The sequence below is a fragment of the Rhinoderma darwinii genome, chromosome 12, assembly GCF_050947455.1.
Source record: "Rhinoderma darwinii isolate aRhiDar2 chromosome 12, aRhiDar2.hap1, whole genome shotgun sequence".
NCBI lineage: Eukaryota > Metazoa > Chordata > Amphibia > Anura > Rhinodermatidae > Rhinoderma > Rhinoderma darwinii.
In genome coordinates this window covers 69,838,098-69,850,565 of record NC_134698.1, presented here as the reverse complement: position 1 = coordinate 69,850,565, position 12,468 = coordinate 69,838,098, and the positions used below count along the sequence as shown (strand labels likewise).

Genomic DNA, 12,468 nt, shown 5'->3' with positions numbered 1-12,468 from the left:
TCTACTCACATGGTCTAAGCCAAAGGTCGAGGAGCAGGAACCTGGCTAGAAAGTCCCAATCTCACCTTAGTGATCATGGTATCTCCCCTGGCTCAGAGAGTTGTGGAAGGGTTGTGTGGGCCCCCCGTCCTTTTGGAGATGGCTTACAGATAGGCTGCGTTCTTGTGTACTTTTTCATGTGGCACGCAGCACTTTTTTTGCACTTGCGTGAGAGTGAGCACTTATTCGGGCTTTCAATAAAAAATTTGTACACAATAGCAAAACATTTTAGAATATTCCAGTTAAATATAGAACGGGAGCAAATATAAGCTCAAGACTGATTTTTTTTCTTATTATTGTGACTGCTTCTTAATCATACCTGTCTAGACACCCTGGCAGAGTATATGAAGATTGATAAGTGGCAAGAGGCCATTTTTGTCTGACTGGAAAATTTTTCCAATGTTTGTGTGCACACATGATTTTCCAATTTGAGAAACCATAGGAAACTTGCTACGAGTGTTCTTCCTGTCTGCCCTTTAAACCTGCAGCTTTCTCATTCAGACATGTTATAAGAGCAACCCCCCCCTCAATATTGCTTATTTGTACATTGATAGATATCAGCGTCTATGTATAAGAATAGCACTAGACGCTATCGAACGTAATTGCCCCTCAAGGTCTTTCTATGGGATTGAAATTTGGGTTCAAGATCCAGCTTAGTGGGAACAACTTTCATAGCCCCCACATTTAGACTGTCTATGTCCTATCAATGGAGAAGAGATTTGGGGCTTATGGCCATCATGGATTGTGGTGATGGTGCCAAAAAGAGCAGTCATGGGGAATTTGATTTCCCTGCTGCTGCTTTATCCTTTTATAACCAATTTGTCCCTGCTGATAAAGGGTGCAATTTCCAAATGAAGTGGAACCAAATGGTAAAACTTCACATTAATATTCTTTATTTCTCTCGATCAGCCTGTGGTTCCAAGTTGTTGTGAAAGTACCATTCCCAGTAAGGTCTGCAAGTTTCAGAGAGCCACTAGTTGGAGACTATTGATCTAACCCTGTTGTCATAAGAAAGTCTTTGTACACCTCTCGCTTGGCTTTCTGAGGAAAGCCGATTAGAAAGGAAGTGGCACGGAGCTCACCGGGTGCTTCTTCTGCTTCATTTTAGCGATCGGTGGCGGTATCCGTGCTCCACCGATCAAAATTTATGACATGTCAAAAGTTTTTTTTAAAGTTTAGTTACCCTTTAACTATGGCTATTTAGTATGGAGTTTGTACTGTATATTGGAATCTTGATCATTATTTCATATAGTATTGCCCACAGCGAAAAACTGACCAATCGGCCATTAGGGCAGTGCCCAAAGGCCCATGGCTAGGGGGGCACAGCTCCTTAGTCAGTAACAGCACTCCTTAGAATGGTATTCTAACAATAAACTTTTAGGGGATATCCCTAGGATGTTCCCTAAATGTCTGATATGTCGGTGTTCCAACCTTGGTCAGTTGGGGGTCCTACATATCCCGTTGTGACTTTGACCATAGATGATCCCCTCCGCAAAGGTGATGGAAGGCATGCGTGAGAGACACATTAATGATCATTATATGCATAATGTGTCAGAGACACACAGGACCCGTTGACACTGAACCTGTCAGTCCCGCAGACCTGATGTATTCAGGTCTCAGCGTTAGATACCGCTGCTCTGTATATAGAATACAAAGTATCTGTATCTCAAAAAAAATAATTTTTTTTTAATAAAAACTAATTATAAAGTTGCACAAAACACACTGACCTTTTTATTAGAAAAAAAATAGCTTTTGAAGGTTTGCATATCCTTCAAGAACTGCTGCGGTGGACAAGTAGGTGATGCTTTATACTTCAGCTGACATCTCAGTTAGATTGCCAGCGCCTCACAGATTCTTGCACTTGTTTTTGTCCCCTAGCCCCCACAGTACCTGAAATATCGGTGCAGTTAGTTTTGGCACCACATATGCAAACGAGGCCTTTGACTGTCAATTAAGCGGTTAACACCGCTCACTTGGAAAGAGGGAGTGATCCTTGCCGCTCTGACGCCATCCAATCAGATCAGAGAGCGTCAAAGCGGCTCATGTACTCACTGACACCTGTGCTGCGCCGGAGTAGATGAAGTTTACTTTGGTACCAGACGGCTGAATGCAACCTTGTTAATTCACAAGACTAGATTAGTGCCACATCCCAGACACCGGGGCGGAACCAGGTTTGAACACCTAGGGGGGGGGGGGGGAAACTGTGCCGCATTGAATTTTGCTTTCTTTGGTCACTCCACCCACCACTCCCTTAGACATGTAAACCACACCATCAACACAAATAGAAAAATTAAATTGGAAAATAGAAACACTTAATCATACGGTCAAGGACAGGCATATACTTGCTTTTTCAGTTAGGGACAAGTGTACAATATTACTATACAAGAGCAATATAACAAATATTAGGGCCATACAGTGACCATATAGTGGTCAGATACCAGTGACCATATAGTGGTCAGATACCAGTGACCATATAGTGGTCAGATACAAGTGACCATATAGTGGTCGGATACAAGTGACCATATGACCATTCCAGTGAGACTATATAGTGGTCAGATACCAGTTCTACATTTGGTTCTGCAAAGTATTGTCAAGCTGTATACCGTACAAGAGAATCCAGAACTGATCAGATGCGGTTGCAAGGAGAATGCATAACTACTAAAGAGGATCCGCAGCTCTCCTGACATGCCTATTTTAGTAAATACTTATATTCCCCATGAAATAAAAATTCTGGAGCATCTTTTCTTAGAACTCTGTATTGTGCCGTTCCTCTGTTATTCCTCCTAGAAATGTATGAATAAATTGACAACTGGGTGTTACTATTCCCCTTGTCAAGGGTTGTGTCCCTATACACTCAGACAATGTCCTATCATTGCTGGCAGTATCACACTGTGTAGGGACACATCCTATTGACAAGGGGAATGGAAACACCTAGTTGTCAATTAGGCCACGGCTACAGTGAGACTTTTGTAGAACTACTGATTGATTTTTACTATCGAGTGACAGATGCAGTCCACATGATTGCATGCAACTTAATGTATTACTTAGTACAAAAGCTGTACCTTTATAGTTAAAATCAATTAGTTTCATTACAAATCGTCTCCATGTAGGCCAGGCCTTATTCATACATTTCCAGGAGGAATTACTATGAAATGTCACAACCCAGAGTTCTCAGTAAGGTTGCTCCAGAATTGTTATCTCATGGGGAATACAAGGATTTACTATAACAGACATGTCAGGAGAGATGACAGCTCCTCTATAAATCCAGTGACTCACAGGTGACATCTTCTCTGACAGGAGTCATCCTCTTTCCTTTTCTTATCCATCCGGTGCAGACCTCTATGACGACTTCTTCTGACGGTTGCAGAAAAATCTTGTGCCACTCGCTTCTGCAGCCATCCCCAGCTTCAGTATCAACACAAACAAATTCTGATTCCAGACCAGACCCCCAAAACTAATACAGACCCCAGACCAGACCCTATAAATTAATCACCACAGAGAAGATCCCTAAATTAACTAGACCCCCTAAATTATTCAGACCCCAATGCCAAACCCCTTAAACTAATATGACTCCAGATCAGACCCCAGATCACACCTCTTAAATTATAGAGACCCCAGACCAGGCACATGAAATTATTCAGAAACCCAGCTTAGGCCCCTTAAAATAATAAGACCCCAGATCAGAGTCCAGATTAGACCCCCTAAAGTATTTAGGCCCCAGCTAGATTCTGTTAATTTAAACAGACCCCAGATCAAACTCCCCTAAACCCGCTAAATGAATCAGACTGCAAACTTTTCTATTAAGATGGCTACCCCAAATAATATAATATAGGAGATAGTGATTTATTCAAGGTCACCTTGGTTTAATTTGGTTTGATTAGATAATACTATAAATATATATATTTTTTTTTTGTTCTATCGTTGGTGTTTATTTGAGAGAGACTTAATTGTGACTTAAATATTGCAATTATGCTCCACTTGAAAGGTTCCCGTGACCTAAAAATACATACAGCTGAATCCTCAAGATGTGGTAATTAAAGAAGAGCTTTTGGCCTGGGCTCCTAAATCTCATCAGTGTAGGACAACAGGTGTCAGACGAGACTAATGTCATTCCAGGCTTTGTATGAATTGCATTGAGGAAGATCATTTTTGTTTTCAGGACAGGTAATGACTGACAGGTCAAAGATATGACACCACATCCTACATACTAGTATCTGCAAGAATTTAACATACGTCTGACTTAATTGCATTGAAACCATGCACTTTGAATGCTTCGTATGAATCCTATTACATACAGTCTTTATTTTGAATGGAGAACCCATATGACCTCTCGTTTTATATAGAAACTACAGAAGCGACCCATTCAACTTCCAAGGCGTCCATAGGAATGGAGGCTCCAGATTAGATTATCCCTATGTCCCTTTACTATGGGCTGCCCTTCTCCTCAGTTGAAGTAATGTTCGGTGATGTATTTAACTTAGTATTTGGTACAGCCCACACAATGCTTAAAAAATCTAAATGATTCTGCCTCCAAGAACAATAGTGTCAATATTCAAACCCAGAAACGCCTGTTTTTCAGGCAGTAGCTCTTCTCATTGAGTTACTTGTGCTGCTGGACAGCTCCACTGACTAAACTATTGTCTAGGTTGAATTGACTATTGCCTCTTGAGATTCTTTGGCTTTATTAATTTATTAGTCTTACCCTTCTGTCTTCTTCTACAAGCCTGGCTCTTGCACTTTCTCCTTTTCAGACTATTGACCTTCCTGCCAAACTATTACGGCTTATTTGTGTGCCGAACTTGGATTGTTTCCTGACTACGTCTCTGCCTTAGGGTATGTTCACACACACTATTTACGGACGTAATTCGGCCGTTTTAGCCCCAAATTACGTTCGAAAATGCGCCTCAATAGCGTCGGCAAACATCTGCCCATTCATTTGAATTGGTCTTACGATGTTCTGTTCAGACGGTCATTTTTTTTACGCCCCTGCTGTCAAAAGGCGGGCGTAAAAAAGACGCACGCGTCAAAGAAGTGTCATGTCACTTCTTCAGACGTAAATGGAGCCGTTTTCCATGGACTCCATGGAAAACCAGCTCCAGTTACGTCCGTATTGGACGCGGCGTTCAAGGGCCTGCACATGCCGTTACGGCTGAAATGACGGGGCTGTTTTCTCCTGAAAACAGCCCCGTAATTTCGGCCGTTACGGACGCTGTAGTGTGAACATCCCCTTACTCTACAAACTGTTACAGTTAATCTGTATACCAAACTTGGAATGTTTCCTGACCATGCCTCTGCCTTTCGCTACAAACTGTTACTACTTATCTCCATAGCAAACTTGGATTGTTTCATGACCATGTCTCTGCCCTACACTACAAACTGTTGCTGCCTATCTGTACGAAACTTTGATAGTTTCCTGAACACAACTTTGCCTTACGCTAAAAACTGTTGCTGGTTATATGCGCACCTGGACTGTTAGGTGACTACTCTTGGTATTATCACCCTCCGTCCTGATTGTTTCAGCCACTGGACTACAAGTCTGTTTCCAGACCTTGACAGATAGTCCAAAAGTTAATCTAAAAGCAACCTATAGTTCGAATAACTTCCCAAAAAGCATCATAATACATCTCTTTAGGTTTTATCAAGACATAATTTACTCCATAAAAAAAACAACAGAGCAGATCTGTCCATCTGAAGGTCCTTGTTCTTTTCACAAGTGAACACCAGCACATTTTTCTACATGCCACTGCCTGGTTCCAGTTTCCAATATAATTTATCAGCCTTGTAGAAGTCCATTATATCTATAGACACCAATGCAACATATAACATTACCCAATACCTGAAATAAGTGTTCATGTGGTAAATGGATATTCCCATCTTTTAATATTATGACATATTGCTAGGGTGTGCCATCCCTTCCCGATTGGTTGGGGTCCTGCCAGTCTCTAAGGTCCTGTCAACTTTTCCCTGCACAACGTCGCCTACCCCGTCCATCCATTATACAGGGTACTGCTCCATTCCACTGCTGCCTCCTGAGGATCAATGGGGGTCCTGGCAGTCAGACCACGATCAATCAGTGATATGCTATCACTTCTAATGGCAGGAAATCACCTAAATTATTGGGCTTTAAGGAAGTAATAAAGTCTCAGTGAAATATTCAGTCATTTAAAAGTTCAAACCAGAGAAAAATAATAGCAAATCCACCAACAGTAGCTTGCTGACTGTTTCCAGGGAGCAACTGGAGATGTGAAATAATGGAAAAGGCCAAAACAGCACGAAAGATGATGATAAATGACAAGGATGCTACATTTTCCATTTTCTGACTATAGGGCCACTGAATGAGGGCCAATGTTAATAAAAGATGGAGCTCCGCTGGAAGCTACCATTGTATTTAATTAGTAAATGTGTAATTTAACAGAGAAATTTGGGCTCCTCAATCCTCCAGATAGTGAATATGAAACTTCATACCAGTCTAGCCAAATGTGACAGCTATTTAAAGCTACAGCTTGCTGCGGGTATCCTAGAGGTCAGGCCAGCACCTTGCAAAATAAAAATACAGTAGGAGAAGGTCAGGTTTTACATTACACGAACTGTTCTAGAATGGAATGTTATATCCTATTGGAATCCTGGGTATTAAAATCTGCTCAATAAATTTCACAATGACCAAAAATCTATGCATATGAGCCCGTCTTCAACCTAATGAAGCGAGCCAATCACAGTTGAAGGTGCTGAGCACTTTTACCCTTTAGTTTCAGAGATGTTGGGGGTCTCAGCACCCGGACTGCCACCGATCAGAACTTTTGGTATGTCGCTATGACATATCAGAAGTTTTCCGGAAGTACAGTTACTTTTTATCACATTTCAAGAGCAGATAATGGGACCAAAGTTACTACAATATTGCTGTTTATTAACGTCCATCGTGTCCATAAATAGGGTTGCATACATAGAGCTCCATTGTAAATAAATGGTGCTGTCCCGCTGAGTTTAACAATGTAGCAGAGAACAGCACAACAGCATGGCGACACCATTTGGTTTTACATAGGACTGTACGTACACTTATAATGTTATCTCCATGATTTATCACAGTGCACAAAGGAAATGGAAAAACAACAGATTCAGCTCAGCTACATCTACGCTACATCGATCTTATCTCAGTAAGCTTTATATTTCCAAACCCAAAAAACTCCACTAAGTCTCTGGTAACAAATTATTACAGGTCAAGTTTTAAGAGTTGCTGTAGTTAAGTAACTATTTTTGGATTCTAAGATATGACGCCAGAAGAATGACGCAGCATCACGCAGCGGATCCTCACAAGGGACCTCAGCATGGCAGGACCATTGTCAAATGTTAGATCATTACATTTCAAAAACTGTCAGGACTTGGGCAATTTTTTACCCAAATTACATCTTTAAGGGTAAAGGCGAGCAGAGAAAACCAATGCGGTTGCCCAAAAAATTGCATGTCCATCTGATAGGCCAATATTGGTTATGCTCATAAATATATTTAGAAGATGACCGCAGATTACTACCATTGGGCCGTGCATTGTGCATCTGGTGATCTTAACAATAACTCCATCTCGTCTCCACATCGGTCTGTCAGACACATTGAGCTATAATAATGTGTGTAGACGTCCACTATATATTGGATGGCTGTATTTTTTTGGGCACTCTAAGGCTGGGTTCACATGTGGCGGAATTTCACTTGAATTCCGCTGCGGACACTCCGCAGCGTTAATCCGCAGCGGAGCCGTTTCTCCATTGACTTCCACTTCTATTTAGAAGTGTTCGTTTAGACGATGCATAAAATTCCGCTGCAGAGCATAGGCTGCGGAGCGGAATTTGGTGTCCGCAGCATGCTCTGTCTGTTGCGGACCAGTGGCGGACTGGTTGCGGACTCATGGCGGAATTTCTCCATTGACTTCAATGGAGATTCTAAATTCCGCAATGAAGTCCGCAGCTGTCATGCACATGTTATGTGTGCTGCGGATGCGTCTTGCTTTTTTGACATGACATTTCTTCATTCTGGCTGGACCTATGTATTTCTAGGTCTACAGCCAGACTGAGGAAGTCAATGGGGCTCCCGTAATTACGGGAGCGTTGCTAGGAGACGTCAGTAAATAGTCACTGTCCAGGGTGCTGAAAGAGTTAAGCGATCGGCAGTAACTGTTTCTGGCCCCTGGACAGTGACTACCGATCCCAATATACAGCAACCTGTCAAAAAAATAGAAGTTCATACTTACCGAGAACTCCCTGCTTCTGTCTCCAGTCCGGCTTCTCAGGATGACGTTTCAGTCTAAGTGACGGCTGCAGCCAATCACAGGCTGCAGCGGTCACATGGACTGCCGCGTCATCCAGGGAGGTCGGGCTGGATGCCGAAAGAGGGACGCGTCACCAAGACAACGGCCGGTAAGTATGAAATTCTTTTACTTTCACTAGGGAAAGTGCTGTCCCTTCTCTCTATCCTGCACTGAATATAGAGAAGGGAAGCACTTTTCCCGCAGTCCGCAGCAGCTAGTCCGCATCAATTTACTGCACATTTTGGGCAGATCCGCCGCAGAATCTGCAACGCAGATTCTGTGTGGCATTGATGCGGACAGTTGCGGAGGAAATCCGCCACGTGGGGGCATGCCCTTATATGGTGACATTCAGTTACTGTACAGCGCTGATATTGGAGCATTGCACGGGGGTATTATTTGGGCACGCTATAGAACTTATCTGTGCACTGCATGGTGATATTATTAATATAAGGTATGCTGCTGGTATTTGGACAATGTATGGTGATATTATTTGGGCACAGTATGGAGGTATTATATGGGCTCAGTATGTCAATGTTATATGGACACCCATGATATTATTTAAAGGGGATTTCCCCACAAAACACATGTATCCCCTATCCACACGATAGGGGATACATGTGTGATCGATGGGGGTGCGACCACTGGGACCCCCAGAGATTAGCAGAACGAGGGACCGAAAGTCCCCCGAAGTGCTTTATGATTATGGAGCGCTGGTGTGCATGCTTGACCAGCGCTCCATTCATTTCTTTGGGACTTCCATGACCACTGCCTCCGGCAGCTCTATAGAAATGAATGAAGCGCTGGTCGAGCATTGCCACCGGCGCTCCATTCTCATGGAGCATTTCTTGGGACTTTCATTTCCTGTTCTCCTGTGGATAGTGGATACATTTATTTGTGGGAAACCCCTTTACGCACAGTATGGAGCTGTTATTTGTGGACTGTTTTGATGTATTATGGAAACACCCACTTTTTGTGCTCATTTGCCTAAACCCCACCCCTTCCATGGTCCAGTTCGAAAGATAGTCCTGACAAAATCGCGACTTTTGGTAAGTATGCATAAATTGGGGTCACTTACTGTCCCCAGTGGGCTCACAATTTAAATTCCCTATCTGTATATTTTTTGGGAATCTCATTAAATAAAGTATTTATTGTGATTCTATACAGTTGTATGGGTTTTATTCTTGCAGTGACATTTTTTTTTCAAAATGAATGGGTGGACATATACATCTGTGTTGCTATAGAGTTCATATACATCTGTGTTGCTATAGAGTTCATATACATCTGTGTTGCTATAGAGTTCATATACATCTGTGTTGCTATAGAGTTCATATACATCTGTGTTGCTATAGAGTTGCATATGTTTTTTGTAAACATTTAGGAATACGTTTATTAGAAAGAAAAAAACTTAAACCTCAAATTGTATTCTGTAATATACTGTGACCCCTTAAGAACACTCTTGAGCACTGGGGTCTTGAGTTCACACCCAATTACGTCTGTGTCTGTCTTAAAGGAGCCATGCTTGTTTTTGAAGTACGCTAGAGTCACCACAATGATAATTTCCTGCCAACTTGTGCAGAATGGATCTTTAGTAGCAATGAAGGAACCTCTGATACTTTGCCAGTGTTGCCCCTACCCTCAGGTGGCAACTACCCTCTGGCTTTCCTAACCAGCCCATCCCTGCCTGGTCTCCAATGCAGTCCGCAGTGCATAATCTCCAGTTCAGTAAGAGTTAATAAATGGCTGTGGCATGTGATTTATCATTCTAATCCATATAGTACTTTATCATTAACATATGGTTTTATTATCTTTTTTTTAGGGAGGAAACAATGCAGGACACACTGTTGTGGTAGAAGGAAAAGAATATGATTTCCATCTCCTTCCAAGTGGCATTATTAATTCTAAAGCAATTTCCTTTATTGGTAAGTGTATTCCTATAAAATATGAAAGAGCTTCCATCTAACGAGAACAAAATGTATTTTGGAAATGGATATTTTTATTTGTACACTGGAAATGCTGACACCGGATCTGTATGGTTTACAAAAAGCTGTTCATTTACTAGTGTCATCATAATCGACCATGCACAATGGGATTCAAACATGAGTAATTAGAAAGAGTATTTTCTGTATACCAATCCAATAAATTGGGTGCAGAATTTGAGGGTGACTGTCAAACACACAAACAAATCCCTATTGATCTTGTGACAACTAGTGGTCAAATGCTGAATAGCACTCTTTGTTTTCCAATCAAATGCTTACTAATCCCAAAGGTCGGATTCACACTGGGTGTTTTGCTGCAGTTTTCCAGCGGCTATTAGACCAATCTGGGTGTTGTAGCAGCTGAAGAGACACAAGTTGGTGTTTTACACTTCATTTTACATAAACTAACTTTACTTTAAATAAAAGACTTTGATTTATAGGTGTAGTCATACCTCCCAACTTTCAAGTATCACAAAGAGGGACAACCGATACAATGTGTGTAGCGCATCGCAGCAAATGTTTTTCTTTTAAGCCACGCCTCTAATCCCACCCAATCCCCGCCAATACAAACCCAGTTCAGCACACACATTATCATGCTCCCATAGTGCCTCCCACACAGTATAATGCCAAATAGCTGCCCCCACACACTATAATGCCCTTTAGCTGCCACCATACAGTATAATGCCACCATAGATGCACCCATACAATATAAAGCCAACACAGATTCTCCTGTGCAGTACAATGCCCACACAGATGCCCCCATATAGTATAATGCCCACACAGATGCCTCCATACAGTATAATGCCTACACAGATACCCCATGCAGTATAATGACCAAACAAATTCCCCCATACAGCATAAGGCCCTCATAGCTGGCCCATACAGTATAATGCCCCCATACAGTATAATGCCCCCAAAGCTGTCCCACACAGTATAATGCCCCATAGCTGCCCCATACAGATTAATGCCTCCAAAGCTGCCCCATACAGTATAATGCCCCCTAGCTGCCCTTACACAGTATAATGCCCCATTGCTGCTCCATACAGTATAATGACCCTATAGCTTCGCCACACAGTATAATGCACCCTTAGCTGCCACCATACAGTATAATGCCCCCTTAGCTGCTACCATACAGTATAATGCCCACAGCTGCCTCATATAGTACAATGCCCCTATAGCTTCCCCATACCCTATAATGCCCCCATAGCTGCCCCTATACAGTATAATGTCCCCTTAGCTGCCCCATACAGTATAATGCCCCCATAGTTGCCCCTTGTTCCAGTGCCCACATATAAAGTGCCAGTGCCCTTGTTGATAGTGCCACAGTGCCCATGTAGTTAGTGCCCATGTAGATAGTGCCACAGTGTCCCCTGTAGATAGTGCCACTATATAGTGCCAGTGTCCATGTAGATAGTGCCACACCCCCGTTGAAGATAGCGCTACCCACCCTGTGGATAGTGACGTCCTCAGGACGCAGATACAGTTGACAGCGGGACATACCATAGGCCGCCCAGGACAGTGGGACACTGCCCGGAATCCAGGACTGTCCCGCTGAATCCGGGACGGTTGCAAGGTATGGGTGTAGTTATATTTTAGGTAGAAATGTTATATAGCTAAGAATCACTGTATATATTTTTATGGACACTAAGCAAATGTTCAAACGGAGGAATATTTGAGGCGGATTCCTCCGCAAAATTCAGCATCCCATTCATTTCAATGGGAGGTAGACGCTTCTTTTTCCCGCTAGCTGTTTTTTTCAGCTAGCGGCCAAAAGAAGCGTCCTGCCCGATCTTCGGGCGGATTCCGCCCAAACCTCCAGTTGAACTGAATGAGAGTAGGAATCTTCCTGCTGGCGGCAGGAATAATTCTGTGGCAGATTTTGCTGCGGTGAGTCCCGCTTTTGTCTTGAACACAATGATAGCCGGAGATTGGACTGGAGACCACGTGGGCAACGCAATGAAGAGGACTTCACAAGGGAACATCACACCGGTCCTACTCCCGGGATTATGGTGTGGGGTGGCATAATGTATGGTAGCCGGACCCCTCTAGTCTTCATTTCAGGTACACTAACAGCTCTGCATTACATTGATTTGGTTGTGGAACCAGTGGTACGGCCATTTCTCCAAAGTGTCCCAGAAGCCGTTACTCAACAGGACATCG

The 12,468-nt window shown here is 42.7% G+C and overlaps 1 protein-coding gene across 2 annotated transcripts in view; it reads left to right on the top strand.

Annotated features, from left to right (window-relative positions):
• The window catches only part of ADSS1 (adenylosuccinate synthase 1), a 33,567-nt gene that overhangs the window by 3,795 nt on the left and 17,304 nt on the right, over positions 1-12,468 (top strand). For both annotated transcript variants that reach the window (XM_075843829.1, XM_075843828.1), the window contains exon 2: positions 10,149-10,251. In XM_075843829.1, coding sequence (XP_075699944.1) covers positions 10,149-10,251 — 103 coding nt within the window. The remainder of the gene's footprint in view (positions 1-10,148; positions 10,252-12,468) is intronic.